This window comes from Aedes albopictus, chromosome 1 (assembly GCF_035046485.1).
Source record: "Aedes albopictus strain Foshan chromosome 1, AalbF5, whole genome shotgun sequence".
Classification (NCBI taxonomy): Eukaryota; Metazoa; Arthropoda; class Insecta; order Diptera; family Culicidae; genus Aedes; species Aedes albopictus.
This window is the reverse complement of record NC_085136.1, coordinates 90,407,524-90,429,740: the sequence shown is the minus strand read 5'-3', so window position 1 is coordinate 90,429,740 and position 22,217 is coordinate 90,407,524. Positions and strand designations below refer to the sequence as shown.

General features: G+C 41.5%; 1 protein-coding gene across 1 annotated transcript in view; it reads right to left on the bottom strand.

Annotated features, from left to right (window-relative positions):
* Positions 1-428: 428 nt before the first annotated feature.
* The window catches only part of LOC109410169 (metabotropic glutamate receptor 1), a 679,657-nt gene continuing 657,868 nt past the window's right edge, over positions 429-22,217 (bottom strand). Inside the window, exons 16-17 of the mRNA XM_062845013.1 lie at positions 1,857-1,989; positions 429-1,794 (exon numbers count right to left, since the gene is read on the bottom strand). Coding sequence (XP_062700997.1) covers positions 440-1,794; positions 1,857-1,989 — 1,488 coding nt within the window. The 3' untranslated portion in view covers positions 429-439. The remainder of the gene's footprint in view (positions 1,795-1,856; positions 1,990-22,217) is intronic.

The following is a 22,217-nucleotide window of genomic DNA, read 5'->3' as shown; positions in this document are numbered from 1 at the left end:
ATGTAAACAGATCCGTTGGGTTGCTGGGGCTCGGCGATCGGTTGGCGATCAACGGCTACACTCAGGCAAATAAACCTAAGATAATCATAAGGTCTAGATTATGAAATGGCCTTTAAAAAATTCATAACGGCTAGAACAATTTTCATAAGGTCGGTATATGACGCAGAATCGACTCACAGTTTGGCTTTTATACACATTTAGCAACACGATATTCTCAAGCGTCGATAGCCACGTGGGTTGGGCACGAGCTCAGTGATCTCGACGTTCATGGATCGATCCCAGTCTGCATAATTTTGTGATTTTTCTGCTCTTTTCATAAGTTTATCTTATGTAATTAGGTCATAATAAGCATGTTCAATTTTCATAAGGTATTCTTATGGCATCCATACTTTACAGTTATGGCTAAATTTCATAAGCTATTTTGATAAAATTCGGTAGTTTACTTCGCTGAGTGTAGGCTATCGATCAGATCGTACTTGTGCCGAACGGTTTCCAGCTGGGTACAGTGCGGGCAGGAGCTTTCCGACTGATCGCTCGGGTCGCTGATGGAGGTTTTGCGGGAGTAGTCGAAGGTCACTGTGCGTCGTTCGGGCGGGGGGTTGATGTTATTGTTGGTCGTGTTTAGGAGATCGACTTCCGGAACAAGTAGAGGCCTCCTGACGGAGGCCTTTATCGGGGAGAGACTGTAGCGGACTTGTTTGAGGGTGGAAGAGAGAGTTCGTTGACGCGTTGTAGGGGTGGATCTTGGGGATGGTTTGTCGGGTTCGAAGAACTGAAGTTCCAGAAGTTCCAGAAGGAGTTCCAGTGAGGTTTGGCAGGATGAGGATCGTATGATCGGTTTTGGGGCGTCGAAGCTGTAGTCTCCGAAGTCGTCCGGAGGTCCAGGACCGCTAGAGTAGGAAGAGGATGTTTTGTGAGAAATTGCGGAAGCTACTCGAGAGCCGATGTGACATCGGATGCTTTTGGAAGTGGTGAAGAGCGCTCGGATGTTCTTCTCCGGTCGGATAAGGATGATGTACAGTTTGGGGAAGAACAGGAAGACTAGAGTGACCATGGCTGAGAGTGAAATGCAGATACACATGGTTATGATCTTGGACTCCGAGCCGAAGTAGATGGGAACGAAGGCTACCCAAATGACGCAGGTTGTGTACATTGCGAAACCGATGAACTTGGCTTCGTTGAAGTTCTCCGGAACGTTTCGAGTTTTCCACGCGTACAACGTACACAGTATGATAAGTAGGAAGATGAAGGCCAGCGGTACCAGGATGCCCTCACGAGATGTATTGCAAGCGAGTACGGTTCGTTGTCTGGTAGGATACTGGTGTTCGGTACTAGGCGACTCTAAAACCAGCATGAATACGGCAATGGCGATCTCCACCGATATTAACATCCCCGTTATGACCAGTTGAGCAGCAGCCGACATAAACCTGGGCTTCTTAGTAGGAAAACGCTTCTTGGACCCCGCCAAGATCCTTGCAATTCGATTAGTCTTAACCAGCAGCGAAGCGTAGATCATTGCAAACGAAATGCCCGGCAGGGTTCGACTCATCAAGCATGTGCTCGACGAAGGTTTCGCCAGAATGGCAAAGATAGAGCTGTGCGATATGATCATTCCTACTAGAATCAGGTAGCACAGTTCCCGAGTCGAAGATTTGACCACGGGCGTGTCGTTGTGTCGTACGAACACCGCAAAGACCAGTCCGGTCGTGAGGAAGCCCAGAATCGAGAAGGACATGGCAACGATGGCTTCGGTGTCTCCCCATTGCATGTACTCGATCGGGATTAGAAGACATTCTACAAAAAATACTCGGATTAGTCGAATCAAACTCTGGTAATCTAGTTTTTCACAGCCTTACCGGTTTTCGCCAAATCCGGCCAATATCCTGCTTTGCAATTCCGGCAGTGAGTCTCGTTGTACAAAATCTGGTGACGCTCGCATGGTACACAAACCCAGCAGCACTGCTTCTCCTGGCCACCGGTTTGAAGATTCTGTAACGATAAAAAATATACCAAACAACAAGAAAGTTATCTGTTTGAAATTTGTTCTTGAATTCATGGGTACTGTTGTCCTTTCCGTTTGTGCAGTTGACTACACACTACTAGATAGAGGCATGTGAGGTAAAATGTCCATAATGAGGAACGAAGCGACGTAGAAAAAACGTCTTTTGCTCTATTTGTGATCATTACTTGGTATCAAAACCATAGCAAAGTCTATGCTTCTAATGTACGCCAATGAAACGTGGTGTGTATCAGTGGAGAGTGAGGTTAATCGGACATGTCGTGGTGTAAACGAAATCTTCCATGTGAATTTCTTGCATACATGAAGGCGTTTCGATTTCGACAATCGTATGGAGACAAGATTGTCAAGCTACGCTGCTCAGTTTTCGTTTTTGTATTTCTGCTCTGTCAATTCTGTCACATTTGCTTTCTAAGCGACTGTTTTGCATGTCCGCTTTACTTGTTGTTCCCCTACTACACTTCTCGTGCTTGTCTCATTAATTATACGTGCGCGACAACTCCTCTTTTATAGTCGGGTGACGGGTGGGAAAAAGCCAACACCTAATACAGTCCACCCGCAGAATAATCGTAGAGTTGCATTTTTGCGCCCTGAAGTAAGAAAGCATCCAAATTGAATTGAGAATAAAGCTACTGTTGGGAGAATCTCTTCGCAGCTGGTTGTTGAGCTGTTGCCTCCAACAATGAATTTGTGCTTCGAGGCTACTTAACGCGCGCGCTCACCTTGAGAGAAAAAGTTATGAAGAGGGCCCTCTTATGTCTGTCGTCGTACCTGACGTTCTGGTGACCCCGGCCCGGTGCCATTGAGCGTGGAGTATTTCCCACCTAGATAGAATGGCACTTGCGCTTGAACTAGGATTCAGTGGCAATTTTTAAACACCATTGGGTTATGATGAGAAATTTTTCATTAAGCTTTGGTAGAGTACACCCTTCTAGTTGATTACTGCTGTTGAGAGTTGTCACCGGCTGTTCAGAAAGTGTGGGTCCCACGAATATTTCACAGGTTGAGTTGAAAATAGCTTGCCTATTATTGGTCAACTATTATATCGCCTTTTAGTCGGCTGATATGTCTGAAATAGACAAAACTTAACATTTCCAGGCAAAGACATACACTATACACTGAAGTTTTTTTTCACGATGGTAATGGTACTGCATATAAAAAACCGCGTTATTTCAAAAAACGTCGTAAAAAAACCGCGTTATTTCAAAAAAAAAAAACGTCGTAAAAAAAAGTCAAGTCACGTTAGATGCAATCCTGACTACAGCCTGGATTCGCTGGTTGGGTCACGACTGCGCCCCGATTAGCGAACCGTGTTCGTTCGTTGGGGCAACTGACAACTGATCAGAATGCTCTAGACACACGCAAGTGACGAGAAATACGTCACGAAACACTCACATACTTGCACAAACGTTCTGTATATAGGAGCTGCGATGCAGCGGGGGTCAGACGTCAAACTCGTTTTGACATCGATTTTGACACTGACAGTGCTTCTTAGTTGGGTTTTGCCCCAACCAGTGAAGATTCAACCAACGAGACAGCCTATCTAACGAGCCCCCAACGAACGAATCGGTACTGTATTTTGCGCGTGTTTTTGGAAAAACTCGTTTACGACGGGTTTTGAAATAACACGGTTTTTTTTACGACGTTTTTTTTTTTAATAAAGCGTTTTTTTACGCGGTACCGCGTAAAAAACTTCAGTGTACCTTCTAATCCTTTCATCCCATCAGAAGGAGCTTTAGATTGCGAAAACTGGAAATCGGAGTCAGTTCTACGCCCCGAAGCTTGATGATAACGAAGTACTTCTTTTGCGATAAGGGATTCTTGGGTTCGATTCTCACTGGAGCACGTAGATTTTTTTCACGTTTTAGTTTTAGATTTATTCATCCAACATGTGTTTCAGTTGTGTTGTGTACGTGATTGGCAAAACGTTACAAGGACGTGTGTCATCCGCAAGACAAACGAATTACATTACACCCGAACCTCTATTTTGGTAATGAGCTGGGACTGCCTAAATAAAAATTTGTACCTAAATGGGTTAGTTCATAACCTAAATGGATTTCAAGGTTATGAAGAAGTTTGAGAATGGCAAGTAGCCAACAGATGCAAAGGGGAGGAGGTCAAGCCTTTCAGATGTAAAGAGGGAGAGTCAGAGGAATTTCAAGGGAGTTTTATAGGAAGGTCACAGGTGTTTCCAGGAGGGCTTTTAGGGGACTTCATAGGCATTCAGGTGAACGTCACGGGAGTTTCAGAGGCGTTTCAAGACGTTCTAATGCGTTTCAAGGTGTTTCAGGAGGTTTCGGAGGCGTTTTAGGGAGCTTTACAGGATCTCAGGAAAATTTCACGATGATTTCGGAGACGTCTTAAAGCATTTCAATGCATTTCAGGACGTTTGAGAGGTGTGTTAGGATGGCAGCTATATAATCGCTCAATTAAAAATTAGAATTTAGCAATAATATTTTAGTCGTTTTAGGATGCTTCGGATGTTCTTAGGATAGCTTCACAGAGGTTACATAGGAGTTTTAGAGACGTTCCAAAGCGTTTCAAGGCATTTTAGTAGGACTCAGAGGGATTTTAGGAGGATTTTAGGGGGCTTCAGAGGTACTCAGGTGAACTTCACATAGATTTCATGGGGGTTTCAGAGGAGTTTCAATGCGTTTCAAGGCATTTCAGGAGGTTTCAGAAAGGTTTTATGAAGCTTCAGAGGCTCTCAGGCAGAGATGACATATTCCTCAGTATATGTGCAATAGCGTGGGACACAAAAAGACATTTTATTCCTGTACACTTTTTGTGTTTCATTCTGGCCCCATATCATCTGTGCAAAATTTCAGCTCGATTGGAGAAACTATATTTTAGCGCCAGTCGTTTTAAGTTTTCATACGATTCACTATGGGGAATGTAACTTTTACAAAGAAAAATCGCCACAGGTTGCTCCTTAAACCCTAAAAATAAATCGATGAATAATTTCTGTTGAAAATTTTACGAGGAATAAACCCTCTGAAGACCGCAAAGCGATCTAATCCCTGTGGAAAAAGTTATTGACTGAAAACCGAATGACATGCCAACGCTGTTTAACTTGTAAGGAATAACAATAATAAAATCTCGTCATTTTATTGATCGGGTAAGGCTAAATAAGTTTTTCCATGAATGTCGCATCGCTTTGCGGTCTTCGGAGGTTTGATTTCTTGTGAAATTAACTACAGAAATCATTCAAAGACTTATTTTTAGAGATCGATGGGTGACTTCGAGCGATTTTTCTTTGAAGAAGTAAATTTTCCCCATAGTAAATGGTATGAACAACTAAGAATGGCGATCTGAAATTTTGACAGATGATATGAGACCAAAATGGAACTCAAAAAGTATACAGGAGTTGGAGTTTTTTTTTTTCATTTTTTTATTTTTTTCCCATATAACACGTGTACTAGGCTAATGTGCAATCGTGAGTTATTATGAAAATGAGCTGCACTGTGCACATTTTCTGTGTTTAATACCATCCCTGCTTTCAGGTAGGTTTCACGGAGATTCCATGGAGGTTCCAGAGGTATAACAAAGTGGTTAAAGGGTTTTCAATGCGTTTCAGGGTGTTTTCAAGAGGTTTCAGGGGAGGGGGGGGGGGTGTTCAAGGTGGCTTCAGAAGCTCGCAGACGAATTTCACGGATGCATTTCAGAGGGGTTTTAATCCTTCGGAGCGGGAGGGGTCAATATGGTTCCGGCGATGAAACCGAGCATAAGAAACGTATTCAAGGCCAGCGAGGTAGTGTCAGTGAAGGCAAAACAATCAGGCTTCACAGGGTTAAGGGGCTTCAGAGGCTCTCAGGTGAATATCACGGAGGTTTCATGGAGATCCTCAAACAGATAATGAACACTCCATTTGACAGCACATGATTGCATGAGGATATGCAAGCATAAATTTCATTTATAATACTCCAATAGATGACTGGAAACGCTTGTAGATCAGAGGGCCTAAACTCCAGTGAGTTCTCGGAAACTTCTATACAATCGTTGAACCAATCACTTGATAGAACAAAGATGCCAGAGGCTGTAAGACTATGAACCTCATTCTTTATGCTTCGATGACCCTTACTCAGAAAAGTTGTTGGAGACCCTTAAGGATAAGGCATTTGAAGTACATAGCTCAAATTTTCTAGAGCACCGTTTTTTAGAACCGTCAAAAACGGATTCAGATGAAAATGCATCACGATGTTGACAATCACTGAAGTACCAGTATGATGCATTTTCAGCCATATCCATTGAACGGTTCTAAAAATGGTGCGCTATGCACTCCAAATACGTTGTCCTTTAAGAACCATTAAACTCTCCAATTGATAGAACAATGGTAACATGTGGCTCACAGTGGTCCAGATTTGAAAATACCTGGCAAAAATTGCCAAATCATAGTAGCCTGCTGGTATTAGCAGTAATAAATGTAATGTAACATTATTTAGCTCTCAATTTCAAATTTATGGAATTTCTAAAAACGATGCAAAACGGTGAGTCGATAAGGAGCGTTCAACATACTTAGCTCTGGTCCTCACAAGTTCCTACCTCGTGCTTCCACGGGTCAAGCGATGACAAAGACCGCCAGCTAAGAGGTGTGTGCTTAGCTGGTAGTGCAGCCTGGGCACTGTTGTTCTTCTGACTTCAGCTAGATTGAGGAGGTACGACCTGAGCGTCTGTTCATGTTCATCAAGGAGGTGCGGCTCAAGCAGCGCCTGTTCTGGCATCCAACGGCTGAGTAAGAAACATTGCATCACGCCCAGCTAGATCCAAGGTGGTAGCCCCATCAGCGTGATCGTCCCAGTGTTCGTTGGGACGGTCAACAAAACTGGCACGATAGCCCTCCGGCGAAACAGGAGTGTTGGCGTAGGCCCAATAAGCCACCCGTAAAAATCCTCATTGCGAATAACATAGGAGAAAATACGACTCGATACAATCGGCATAGACCCACGCGACGAAATAAGGACTACGATTGGAAACTTGGAACATGGAATTGCAAGTCACTTGGTTTCGTAGGATGTGACTGGATAATCTACGACGAATTACATCCCCGCAACTTCGACATCGTGGCGTTGCAGGAACTTTGTTGGACTGGACAGAAAGTGTGGAAAAGCGGGCATCGAGCGGCTACCTTCTACCAAAGCTGTGGCACCACCAATGAACTGGGAACAGTATTTATAGTGTTGGGCAAGATGCGACAACGTGTGATCGGGTGGCAGCCGATCAACGCAAGGATGTGCATGTTGAGAGTTAAGGGCCGTTTCTTCAACTACAGCATCATCAACGTCCACTGCCCACACGAAGGGAGACCCGATGATGAGAAAGAAGCGTTCTACGCGAAGTTAGAGCAAACATACGATGGTTGCTCGCCGCATGACGTGAAAATCGTTGTCGGCGACATAAACGCGCAGGTAGGAAGGGAGGAAATGTACAGACCGGTAATCGAGCGAAACAGCCTACACGCCGTATTGAATGATAACGGCCAGCGATGTGTGAACTTTGCAGCCTCCCGTGGTATGGTAGTCCGAAGCACCTTCTTCCCCCGCAAAGATATCCACAAAGCCACCTGAAGATCACCCGACCAACAAACATAAAATCAAATCGACCACGTTCTAATCGACGGTAAATTCTTCTCGGATATAACCAATGTCCGCACATACCGCTGTACCAATATATTTAGGTTCGGATCACTACTTAGTCGCTGTATGCATGCGCTCAAAACTTTCGACAGTTATTACCACGCGTCGAAGTCGAACGCTGCGGCTCAACATCGAGAAGCTGCGTAACGTAAAAGTGGTTCAAGACTACGCGCCGCAACTAGCAGTGGCCCTACCAACGGAAGAGCAATTTGGCGCAGCTACACTTGAAGATGGCTGGTCCGCCCGATCTGCCATAGGTAGTACCTCGGCTGCAGCACTAGGCTTCGAGACTCCGAATCACAGAAACGACTGGTACGACGGCGAATGTGAACAATTGAAAAACGAGAAGAATGCAGCATGGGTGAGAATGCTGCAACACCATACGAGAGTGAATGAGGCACGTTATAGACAGGTGCGGAACAGGCAGAACTCAATCATCCGGAGGAAGAAGCGCCAGCAGGAAGAACGAAATCGCGAAGCGATGTAAGAGCTGCACCGCGCTAAGCACACACGGAAGTTCTTCAATAAGCCGAACCGCTCGCGCAGAAGCTCTGTGCCACAAGTCAACATGTGCCGAGATAATCACGGGAATATTCTCACGAGCGAGCGTGAGGTGGTCGAGAGGTGGCGGCAGCATTACGATGAGCACCTCAATGGTGACGTTGCAAGCACCGAAGATTGTATTGCCATACATTTTTTAAGCTCGCAAAGGCAGCCCTCATCTTCTTGATCCGTGCACCTACATATGTCGATCTTGGTGCCACCATCAGCCGCCATTTGTCTACCAAGATTATGGAAGCTTTCAAAATTCTCCACTACTTGCCCAGCTACCGTGAAGCTGGAAGGGTTGACAGTGTTTACATCCAACGATTTGGTCTTGTTGACGTTGATGAGACCTGCCGCCGAGGAGCGATCGGCAAGATCATCGAGGCTACTCTGCATATCAGAGCGCCGTTAAGCTAGGAGAGCATCGTCATCAGCCAGTTCGAAGTCATTTAGGTGCTCCATGGTAATGGGCTACCGCAGCAACCCACGATTTGGTTCACAATCAATCGCACCCAGAGCCGTAGCGTGCGGTTGGCCAGGTTGGCCCCCGCCAAGGGCGCCAGCCTCAGAGGGGCGCCGAAAAGGCCTAGATGGAAACAGGAAGATGCTATTGTTTTCTTGAATGGTATCAAGATTTCATTAGTTGCGATATATATAAGATTGATTATGCACACTTAAAACAGAATGCCGAGATCGGCTGTGCGGATCTCGGTTAAAGTTCATTTGCTGAAATCTCGGTTAAACGCTTGACGTTTAATGTTTGATGATAGCGGCACCCATGGGTGCTGCTATGAATAAACTTGACTTTTTGCTGATATCTCAGTTAAATTGCGATTGCCGAGCGCTCGGCTGTGCGGATCTCGACAAAAGAATGAAAATTAGCCGAGCTCAACTGAGTGTGTGCATTTTTAAGTTCTTCCGTATTCTCAAAAACAAAATCAGATTTCTCTAGAATAATCTAGTATGAATATTTATAATAATGTTCTCTGAGAATTTATATACTGTTTTGTTTTCTAAAGCTATTTCAGTTTTTTTAAATGAGCAAAACAAAATCATCGAAAGTCTGGTGAAAGTTTCTTTGCTGTAAACTGCTGTAAACATTCGTACTGGGAAAGGTCTTGACGTTATGTCCGAGGATTTTCTTCGCATTTTTTGAAATATTTCACAGTGTTTACAAAAAGTTCAGGCGATGCTCTTTCAGTTCATCCAATTGTTGTTGCCAGTAAATGTTTCTTTGGGCTTTAAAATATTGAAAATCTAGCAAAAACATTTCAAATCGTTATGACAAAAAAAACTACCAGTGCCTTTTTTATTCTTATTCTCCCAATTTCAATAATCCAGAAATTGCTTCATTAATTTTACAAGGCATTTTTCCTGTTTTTTTTTGGGTTCCAAAATTTTTAAAAATTTTCAAAAAATATTTCATAAGCTTCTGAAAATTTCTAATAAAACATCTTTTGGCGATTTTTCTTGAAATTTCTCGAAGGAATTTAAATTCCTTAAAAAATTCTTCCAGGGAGGTTTTCAGGAACTTATCTAAGAGTTTATTTAGAAATTAGTCAAAGGATTCCTCCCGATATTATTCCAAGGATTTTATTGAATACCACAATTTCTTCAGAGCTTTAAAGTTTTCTTTGAAATTCTTCTAGAGATTTCTGCAAAAATATCTTTAATATCTTTGGAAAATTCTGGCATAACCAATTAAACTTATCGCCATAAATTGATAAAACAGTTAGTTTAGGGTGTCACATTTCCTGAAGAAAATTATGAATAATTTATGTTATAAATCTGAAATGTCAATTTTTATTGTTGTGCTAGTGTTAGTGAGCTTTTTGAAAGGCAAAATGTGTTCGTACATATACAATGAATTTTCTGAAGAAATGCACGAATGAAAAATACTATAAGAAAATAAAACCAAAATATAAGTTTTCGAGAAAAAAAATGAATAATTTATTATATAACGAAGCATGATTTTTAAAATCGATTTTCATACACAGTTAGAGGAAGGGTCGAGCTATCTCCTGGATTTTTTCAGGTGTAAAACTTATACTAATTTTTCAAAAACCATATTTTTTCGAAATGCTATTCAAAAATGGTTTACTTAAAAATGAAAAACATTTTACACCTGAAAAAATCAGGAGATAACTTGATCCTTCCCATAACTGTGTACGAAAACCGATTTTGAAAATATTGCTTCGTTATTTAATAAAAAAAAAACAAAAACCAAAAAGTGATGGAAATGCTTCCAGTTTTGCCTTAAGCAAATAAACAATGTTGAATTGTTGTGGGGCGCCAACCTGGATGCTTGCCAAGGGCGCCATGAGACCACGCTACGCCTCTGATCGCACCTACCAAGATATTGTCGATTACGATGAAGAATAGTAGTGGTGATAGGATACATCCTTGCCTTGGATCGGACAAGACACCGTTGTGCAATACTCTGCACGGAAATGCCATGTACTGTGCTTCAATGTGGCCGATAATTTTCTCAGGTACATCCTCGCGCCTGGAGGCTCCCCAGTTCCCATGTTCTCATGATTGAGACGGTCGAAAGCTTTTTCGTAATCAATGGTCACCAGGTAGAGTGATTCTTGGAATTCATTGATTTGCTCCAAGATGATACGAAGCGTGACAATATGGTCCACACAGGATCGTCCGGCACGGAATCCTCCTTACTGTCGTCGGAGAGTTGCGTCAATCTTCTCCAGTATCCGGTTAAGGATCATTTTGCAGAGGACTTTGAGAACTATGTACAGGGGATGGCCAAAATGTTTGGGATAGGCAACTTTTTTTCTCCCACAAAAAAAATTCAACATGCTGTAACTTTTCATAGAGTGCATCAAAAAATCTCAAATTTTGACTGTTTGTCAACCTATTATATGTGCATCATTGGTACAAATTTGGGCTCGATTGATTAATTTTTCGCGAAGTTAGAACCGTTCGGATAAAACACTATTTTTTAGACAACTAATTTTTGAACTGTCATATCTCGGAAACCAGTGAACCGAATTGAATGATTTTTTTAACGTTTATTAACAATATATTAATACTCAATACGACGTTATAAAATGTTATATTTTCTCACGGCGAATTAAGTTATACCGGATTGAAATTTTTACCCATATAGAGGAAAATAAGTCAAATTTACAATACCACACAAAAATTACTAAATGTGTTCTTCCTTCAATCTAAATAGGCTCTAATATATCTGATTAGAGATAACTTGAGAACAGAAGTGGAAAATCTTTGGATATCAACACTAAAATTTATAACCATTGATGTAAAAATATCACATTTTTTCGAGAAAAATCCAAAAAGTGTCAATCCATGATAACTTTTTTCAACGTTTAAGTACCTATGTTTTAATAGTTTGTAAAGCACTGACATATTGTTAGTGTACGTTCAAAATTTCATTCAATTCGGTTCACTGGTTTCCGAGATATGACATCTCAAAAATGAGTTGTCTGAAAAATAGTGTTTTACGCGAACGGTTCTAACTTTGCGAAATATTAATCAATCGAGCCCAAATTTGTACCAATGATGCACACATAATAGGTTGACAAGCAGTCAAAATTTAAGATTTTTTGATGCGCTCTATGAAAAGTTATAGCTTGTTGCACTTTTTTGTGAGAGAAAAAAAAGTTGCCTATCCCAAACATTTTGGCCATCCCCTGTATATACAGTAACATGATGCCCCGCCAATTATCGCATGGTCACCTTTTTGGGTACCTTTACTAAGACGCCTTGCATCCAGTCGACCGGAAAAGTCGCGGTTTCCCATATGTTGCAGAATAATTTATACAGCAGCTGTGCAGATACTACGGAGTCAGCTTTGAGCATCTCGGCTGATATGCGATCGACCCCCGGGGCCCTGTTTGATTTCACGCTACGGAAGGCTGTTTCAATCTCCTGCAATGATGGAGCTTCGGTGTTGACACGGGTAATGCGTCGAACCCTTGGCGGATCATGCTGAGATGTTGGCGGTGTCTGAAGTGCTCGAACCAGCGTTTCAGCTGGTCGCCGGGTCGGTCAATAGCTGTCCAGATGTGTATTTCATGGGCGTCGTAGCATTCATCTTAGTCCCAGTAAGAGCGATTCCCCAATCACCGCGTCATTGTTGCCACAAAACTCTGCAAACAGCTCTTCGTTTCGCTAATTTCTCCGAGACCATGGCGTCCCATGACGTGCTCATAGTCCGAGTTGTCGGAAGCAACCTTGCGTTGAATTCGCCCATGAGGATCTTGATATCACCTTTCGGAATCTTGTCCACGACAGCATTCAGTTGACTGTAAAAGTTCTCTTTGTCTTGCATTTCAGCAGCATCAGTTGGCGCGTAACATTGAATCCTGTTAAGATTTCGAATTCGTGTTCTTAATTTGGCTACAATTATCCTCTCATTAATAGGTTTCCACTTCATGAGCACTGAGCAGGAAACTAACTCCAAGGTGGCGAGGAGCGTGTTCACCTTGAAGGTCAGAGTATAGCAGAATTTGACCCGATGCCAATCTGTGTTCTCCAAAGTTCGGCCAACGGACTTCGATCAGTCCTTGGATCTCAAGCTTCATACGGCATGCCTCATTGGCTAGTTGTGCCATTTTACCCTGCTTGACTAGGGTTAAAACATTCCAAGTTCCAATTCTTATCCGTTGTTTCGCGTTAAAAGTTGTTGCCGTTGAATCAGTTCTTAATCTTTCATTTTCGGTTTCTTTAACGGTTTTTGGGTTTCGGAAACAGTAGGTTGTTGGCCTAAGGTCCCCTATCCACCGTGGTGAGGCTGCCACCTTAGGTATAGCTTCCGGTGGAGGAGCATTTCAGACGCTGGATGCCAGAACAGACGCTGTTTGAGCCGCATCTTCTTGGTGAGCAGACGCTTGAGACGTACCTCCTCAATCTAGCTGAAGTCAGACGGACAACAGTGTCCAGGCTGCACTACTCTTAGCTGGTGGTCTTTATCATCGCTTAACCCGTGGAAGCATGAGGTAGGAACTTGTGAGGACCAGAACTATGTTGGACGCTCTCCTTATGGGCTCAAAATTTTGCAGTCCACCGCAGCAAGAGAAAAAAACAATAGAAAGTTGTGATTATCAACGCGCAAGGAAGTATGGAGCAGAATGATATGCGGAGGTTTTACGAAACTGTCGCCTTTCCCTTCATGTAAATCAACCGTGGTGGAAACTTGTTGACAGATAAAACAATGGTGGCTACCAAGAGGAGAAAGCAATTCGAGGAATTGTTGGAAGAGCGATATACGACGACGAACAGGCTGTGTGGAACCTCCAACGCTGCATAGTGAGAAAAAATAGGTATAAAACGCGAATGAAATCAATATCTCTGCTCGGAAAGATGGATTCGAATGAATTTTTGATACAAACTGCAAAAATCTCTATAGTTTCAGATAGGGCGGGTGTCATTCGCCGCACGATGCTGTAAATTATTGTATTGAGCTCGTTTTACCTCGCACTCTCTCGCACACCTTTTTGAGAAAATCCTTATCTATTCCCGACTGCCGTGCAGAATATATGAATTATTTACCTCGTATTTGTGTGAAAACTTCCATAGTGTTGACAATTTGACATAAGGTGGGTTCTGCTATTATCAATAGCGTTCCACTCCGGGTGGAGATGCATGTGAAAGTTTAAAGAAATAGGGGATATCGGGGTAATTGAAGGTATTTCAATTTTCAAGGCCGTGTGGTGAGCCAAACCAGCTCCATTTGATACTAAATATAAACAAACACGAATTAAATAAATAATTCATTTTGCACTCCAGGATTTTTTTCAAAAAGGTGAAAACAGAGAGAGTGGGGTAAAACGGGCGCGATACATTGAGTACGATGCTGGTGCTGCGAATGACACCCTCGTTATCTGAAACTGTAGAGATTTTTTCAGTGCCAAAATTTCATTAGAATCCTTCCACTCCGAGTAGAGATATTGAATTTATTCGCGTTTTATACCAATTTTTCCCATTGTGCAATGTTGACATCGATATTATCCATGGATAATTTTCCCTAGATTAACGCAAGTGAATATTTGTGTAATTATATGTGACTCTGTGGTTATTTATGTTGGCATAATGCATGTGCAAAAACAGTTTTACAGTGAAAGAAGTGATTTTGGGTGCAGAAAACTAATGTGCCTCCCAAAAAGTGAATGTTTTAAAGAAAATTAATAATTCGGACAAAAGTGGAATCAAAAGTTTTTCAACCAATACGACAAAAAACTACCTCTCGCAATAAGAGTTCATGACATTTTTTTGAAGCGTGCTTCAAATGATCAAGGTAAGTATTATTTAGCCGATTTTTTCGATTCCGTGATTCGAAGCAGTGGAGAAAAGTTAGACATTCCAATATAGCAGCAGCAACTTGTCCCGAAAAGACCACTATCATATTAAGATCGCAACAAATCCGTCTGTAGTTTTCGCTGCGCCATCAAATCGATCATAAATGACACATGACTATGATCGGCAACGGATGGCCAAAAAATCTATGTGGTATGTTTCAGCGTATCATAATTGATCATGTAGCATATAAACAACAGTCGTTTGAGGAAGAAATCACGGTATATTATGAATCAACAATTATTCAAATAACAAATAGTTTTGACTACCTTATATGGCATAGTGCATCCGCTAGCACAGTGATTCCCAAAGTGGGCGAAATCGGCCCTCAGGGGGCGAAAATCTGCACAAAGGAGGCGAAAATACTAAAAAGGGGGCGATTTTTTAAATGATTGAGAAATATCAAAAGTATTAAATTATAAGTCCAGTGGGTGAATTCCGGCGCACAGTTTCTTCGAAGAGAAGAAATTTTCTTTCATTGCTCACCAGCAAGAAAATTTTCTTCTCTTCGAAGAAAATGTACGCCGGAATTCGCCTACAGAACCATCAAATCTCTCTGGCATTTGAATATTTTTGCTTTCTAGGATTATTGAAAAATGTTTGTATTGAGATCGACTGAAATTTAAAGAATTTGTTATGTTTATGGGGACTTTTTGGCAAAATTTTAAGAAAAAAAGCAAATAAGACTGCCACACGAATTTCCGAAAGAATTTCTAGGGATTCTGGAGATCTAATGAAATATATATGAAGAAACTTTAATGGCAAAAATAAGGAAAATAACAAGTTTTTTTTTACTTGATGAATAAGTTCTAAAAATTGATATGAGTTTTTTTTATGGAAATATCATTAAAAACATGAAGTTTAAGAAGAATCTTAGAACACTTTTCGGATGAAAGTCGTCCCACATTGTTTGAAAATACGTCTGAGAAGCTTCCTGCTTATTACTAGGAGCTATTTTGACAATTTTCCATAAATTCAGTGTTGGATTCCCTCAAAACCGAGTAATGACTGATGCATATCTACTTATTTGACAATACAAAGTTCTGCAATTCATAGGAAGCTTGTCAATTCGGTCGGATCACTGGGTTATTTTTAATTTTCAATTATTGAGCGAAGCTGGGTACATTTGGAAATACACCAATAATGAATTCCTGAGTTGTACTTTTTGCATAAAATATACGTTTGTAATTGTTTTTCGATTTCCCACCAGTCTTATTTGAGTACTTGTGACTAAACATGTCAGGTGTTGAAGAACCTCCTTTTAGAACATTGGTAAGGCATCTGGATGAAGATAACATTCTGTTTTGCTCGATTTTGTTCAAGAATATGTATAGCACAAACATGATTTCAACATGTATTGCTTTTACATGCAATAATGCAGCTTTTTTAAATGCAGATGATCAATGCATTTGCAAAACAACTGCATGAAAATGATAGCTATACTAACTTAGATGCATTACATACCAGTTTTACCACAGTAGTGTCAAATAGTAGGCTTTATTCTTCCGCTAAGCAAATTTTCAGAATATCACCATAGAAAAATTAAAACTCACTTAGGGGGGCGAAAATGTTTTTCTCAAGCTCCGAGGGGGCGATACCTCTTAAAAGTTTGGGAAACACTGCGCTAGCATGACAACAACACACCGATAACTCTTTTGAGGTTTATTTTAATGCACCCTTGACAACTGCAATGAAACCTTTTGTAGATCCAGTAAGTTGCTGCGTTGGTTAGTTTTGTGAGAATTGTATTGATGTTTTATAAAACGCTTTAAGTATTTAACAAAAGTTATACTGATAGCATTGTCAATTGCCGGTATAAATCGTACATAAAATAAATCCAATGAGCTCTGAAAATGTTACTTGGGTATGTCTTATTAGGTGGCTAGAACTAAAGCCCCAACCCAACCATGGCTCCAAGGCATTGATCAATTCATTATTGCTTGACTCACCCGACCGGGAATCGAACCCATATGTCGAATAATTTCACGGAAAATGAAAATGAAAAGAAAAATCCAGTTTTAACTGTTCAACAATTGCCGACTTCCCCTATATTGCGTTTACCTAACCATGCATTTTTCATGGACCGATTATCCTGTTGATGCCAATGCATCCGACACACCTGACGAGAACGTAAAAAGATTTAGAAGCACGCATCAGGTACGGAAAACTGTGGTTCATATGCGAACGCAATAATTTTACACCATTCATTGCGCTCGCATATGTTCACATATCATCACTCACATCGTGTGCTACATAGGTAGGTGTGGTGGATAGGACGCACCGTGGTGTGAAAAGTGATGATGAGCTCCTGACTGGATTTATATCTAATATGCAGCGAGAACAAAGGATGTGAGGCGGTCTTCGGTCGCTAGACGAGCTAACGAACGCGGAAACCGCACCTCAGTTTCCCGACGGCGACGCCGGGCCCCCATTTTTTTTATCTCCCATATTACAAGCTTTAAATATGCAAATGATTTAATTATCTTCACTTTTTTGCTTCATACTAGATAGAAATAGTAGGAGGAAAGGGATCCCGGTTCGCTTTTGTAATATGACAAGCGTGGTACGGGTCCGTAGCTACATACTCCTACCGCACCAAGGCATTGCTTCCGGGACCGCATATGAAGAGGGTACGAATGGAGACACTATTAATTTGTAACGCTTGGGATTGCACCTCATTCTGGTAGGTACTATGAATGGAGCATAATGTGTCATGTTGAATCATGATTTTCTGAAGGATCAACGAATATGATTGAATTGACACTCTAATCATCGCATGGTCGGCCGTCATTAACAGCAATTTTTCAACACTACATACATATATCGACAATGATTTTTCATAAGGGCCTAACTAACTTGATCGATTTCTCTTCGTCGACTCTCTCTTTCGCTAATAACTTGATCAAAACGAACAAAATCATTATTCTTTTTGTTTCTATAGCAACATGTAGTCGTCTTCTTCGCATTTCAGCCAAAAAATCTTTGGAAAACTCAATACACATTCTGTGATAACACAAAGAGAGAATCGATGAACTCGAAAATGTCAGTTAGGCCCAAATGAAAAATCAGTGTCGATATGATATCGTTGCACAATGAAATACTGAATAATGGACTGAGAAAAAGTAGTGCGGCCAGTAACCCAACTTTTAATTTTATTGTATTCTATTGGAAATAGAATAACATCAAATTTATTCATGTCAGAACCTCATGACAGAACCTCAGCTCTGTCGAGTTTTAATTAGTCATTTAAGCCTTTCAAATAAACTAAAACTAAATATGGACTGTATTCTGTCTCAGTGAACTGTTCACGGAGATACAATAATGTCCATGACATCATTATAAGTTTTTTCCAATGATTCAAAGTGAAAGTAACTTCTTGCAGAAAAAAAACAGCCCAGAATAAAACGTGCGCTGATTTAAGCGACGAAACTTAATTTCCTTTCAATCAGTCGTCTTCCTACTATCTGGGGCGCTGAAAGTGTGAATAAGGGGCTGTCCATAAACCACGTGGTCATTTTTTTTGGACTTTTCAAACCCACCCCCACCCCCCGTGTGGTCATTAGTCCATACAAAATTTTTTATTTGTCCATACAAAATGGTCATTGGCCCAACCCCCCCTAATGACCACGTGGTTTATGGACAGCCCCTAAATAGCTCGCACCGCTTTGCTAGTTGGTATTGTGCAGCGATATTTTTATACCATCATTAAAGTGTCTCGAGTATACCAAAGTGGAGAATCCTTGTCGTTTTGACAGGTCTCCTGCTCGATTGGAACTATGGGGATGACACTAGATCGACTGTTCCAATTTTGACGTTTCTCCTCTTTGTTTTATCCAGGCTCGTTAACCATCATAAGCCATAACTGTTTTACCGTTTGTTTCTGCTCTGCTCAAGAAATAAATTGTCTCATTTCCGTTCTTCGCCGTGTACCGCGAAGTAAGTATATCTTAGTGAAGGTTACGGTTTGCATTGAGTGTAAGTGTTTCACATGCAAAATGCAAACTGCTATCGGCTTGTGTTCAATGCCGTTGTTTTACCTTTTACTTAACCCTCGAGTGATCGCGCTGTTGTATTTTGTACAACGCGATGAAAAAAATCGCTTTTTGTTCTTAGCATTAACGTGGACAACTTCGCGACTGGCGGAAGGTTTATTCTTGTTCTTCTTCTTCTTTATGGCTCTACGTCCCCACTGGGACTTGGCCTGCCTCGCTTCAACTTAGTGTTCTTTGAGCATTTCCACAGTTATTAATTGAAGGGTCTTCTTTGCCTGCCATTGCATGAATTTGTATATTGTGAGGGAAGTACAATGGTACACTATGTCCAGGGAACCGAGAAAATTTTCCCGACCGGAACGGGAATCGAACCCACCGTCCCATTGGCGATCCATAGCCTTAACCACTAGGCTAACTTGAGACCCAATTCTTGTTCTAATGAGTCCAAAAATAAACATATTTACAATAACAGCCAAATTCTTTGAACTGTATGCGGAATTTCCAGATCTCAGAAGCCATCAATACGGGTGGATTCAATTCTTGACCTACCGTCTCCGGATTGGCGAACCTTACCCTTAACCACTAGGCTAATTGGAGACGCCAGTTACAAGGTTGCAATTACATATTTTTTTTTTTAAACAGAGTTTAACTTTGTGATATTTGTCGTTTGGCTGAAGTTGTCAAATGGTATGCAATGTCCGTTATTCGAGCTTTGGGTCGTAGCAGGGGTCGTCATAATATTGAGGGATGTGTTAGTTTTGTATCCTTTTGCAGGTCCGAAGTCCTGCAGTTTGTCAGTTGGAGGATGCTGCCGATACCGGTGATCTCGTAGGTCGATCTTAAGTGAGTGCTCAGAATGGGACAGTTGATCAGAAAACGATCGACAGTATTTTGTGTTCCACATGTCTCATACTGGCGGTGGAAACCACCCCCTGTACTACACATGTCGTGTGATAGCCGTGAATGTCCCATGTACAATCGGGAGAGATCAACTTGTTCTCGTCGAACAGCTTAATCTTGTCACGTGGTCTCTCTGTTCCGATGCCATGCTACAGTTCTGACCTTGGACCAGATGGTCTACAGTCGCTCATTCAGCCAGGATTTAACATCATCGCGGGTACCTTTCGCAGCTTCGGCCGAAAAAATAGAGCACTGAGTATAGAGGCAATCCTCCAGCTAACTTGTAGCCGTCTGTGTATCGAACTTCATACGTACCGAATTTTGTATTAAGAACCTCTCTGAAAGCTGTCTGAACTTCCGTGGGGTTGCACTACTTCCGGAAACAGATCTTAATGTTATGAGCTATCTGGGGTCTTTTGGCCGACCAGCTTCTGAGTCCGATCCGGTGGAGCCCGGCCACCGGAGGAAGTTGGATATTGGCGACAGCGGTAAGGGCAGAATTCTCTTCGAGGAAGCAAGTTGTTTGTCTTCCTTGGTCCTTTCAAGACGTTGTGGTTTCCAAGGGAGAGAGCTTGATGGGACAGCAAATGCTGCATCTCCCGGCTGATGTTCTTCTAGCTCCTCCGCTGCAGTGTCACGCTGATTGGCCAAAAGGACGCTAGCTCCAGCCAAACCGTCATAGGTAGCATTATCGGGCTTGTGCCATTGGCGTAGCTATAGCTTTTTCTTTTTTCTCATTTACTCTCTTAAACAAACACGAAAAAGAGCGGGATAAAAGAGGGAGTCGTTGTCGTTCACTATCCTCGTTAAACTGACTGTACTGAAACCGCCAACCTTCGATCATCAGGTTCTCCTCCCCATTCGGCATCGCTGTATCCAAGCAATCCTCCACATTTGCCCTGTGTACACGCTAAGACCGCTCAGCACCTAGAATGTGTAAGACCTACTCATAAGTGCATAATTTCCAGACCACACCAAAAATGTGTAACAGTAACACATTCACAAAAACAGCTCGTACATTCTTCTAGATGCGAAATGTGGATATTTTTTTTGTTCACCAAGGTCACTAGTAAACCTAGCTAGATTGCCGTACAATTTTTTTTTGCGAATTTCACGATTTTGTGGACGCAGGAGCTGATTTTGTGAATGTGCAAGGGTTACACATTTTTGGTGTAGTCGGGAAATTATGCACTTTAGTGCTGATCGGTTTTAGGGTGTATATACCAGCTTTTTCTTGGATGTCCCTTTCACATATCTGATGATACACTTGACTGCATCCCAGTGCTCTCTACCAGGTTTGGCAGACAATTGGCTTACGGCGTTTACTGCATACGCAATGTCTGAACGTGTAGTTTGCGCCACGAAAGACAAACAGCCGACTGCTTCCTTGAATGGTACTAGGGTTTCTAACTACTTTGGCACCCGCGTCAATTTCCGGCACCTCACAGCAAAGCAAGTCAAAATATCACTTGCCTCATATTTTTCAAAAGCACTTCTGTAGGTAATCATGTCCCGCAACATTTCCGCAACGGGATCCACAGTCAATGAGCTACACGTTCACTCTGAAGCCGCACAAGTGCTCAATACAACTATTACACGCAGAAGGGTGCACTTCTTCAGCACAAAGATGGGTGCCGAAGTGATTTCCTATTTGATTTTGGTGAAAGTTCGGCACTGATGCCGGGAATTGGCGCTGGACTAGGTGTAGTAAACTCGTTCAAAATCAACTTTCTGACAGAGAATCTTCACATCAATCACTGTTAACAACAAGTTCACGCATTAAGGTATCTGATTCAGATGGAAGAAGTGGACAAAAATGGTCGGACTCCATAGAGCGCTGTGCGGCGTCAAACAGTCAAGTCGCGTATGGAACGAGAAACTGGACGCCGTGCTACGAGGATTTGGACTGTAACAATCACACTTAGATTTTTTTTACAGCATATGGTAATTTTTTACCGAATTCTCAACAGCTGAACGTTCGGTAATCGAAGCAAGTACCAAACTCGGTACTTGATGTTTTTTAAATGCTGTCACAATTTACCGAATTTCTCCGGTAATTTGAGTTGCAGAATCACCGTAGGATTTCGGTAAATCATTGTTTTCTTTTGGATAATTTACAGATTTTCGGTACTTATAAAAATGAAAGATGCAGTAGGGTTTAGTACAGGGTGCGGCAGGAAAAAATGCGAAAAGTTAAAGGCACTATTACTCGCTAAATATGGGATATATATGACTATTTTTTCATGACAGTGGATCAGTCATTGTCTATATTCTAGCACTGCAAAATAAAAATGAACATATTTGATATTTAACATGTGATAATGTAAGCCTAATAAGCGGGTATCAATAAACTGCGCGCCCAATGGTCATTAAACAAAATGACTATAACAGTTAAAAAAAATAGCTTGAATTCGATGAACAACCAGTCCACACTGATCCAGAGCCATGTAGTTTCACATACTAGATGTAATAAGTACATATATTTGATGATATTGTGGTGAAAATTAAAAATTTTATTTTATCAGATACGAAATTTAGCGACCTGTGTACTTTTCTGCGGTTTAAAAATTCTTATTGTCTTCAGCTTCAGGCGCCACCCAGTAAAGGTTAGTGACCAAAATTTGAAAATTTTTAATTAACTTTTCAGAAAACTAGCCTATTAGAGATCATGGAAAGTTGAAACATAGATTGGTTTACGTCAAATGGACGTGAAAAACACTTTCGCATTTTTCCTGCCTGTAGGTTTTTATTTGTCTAATTTTTGGTAACATTTTAACATTTTCATTTATATTT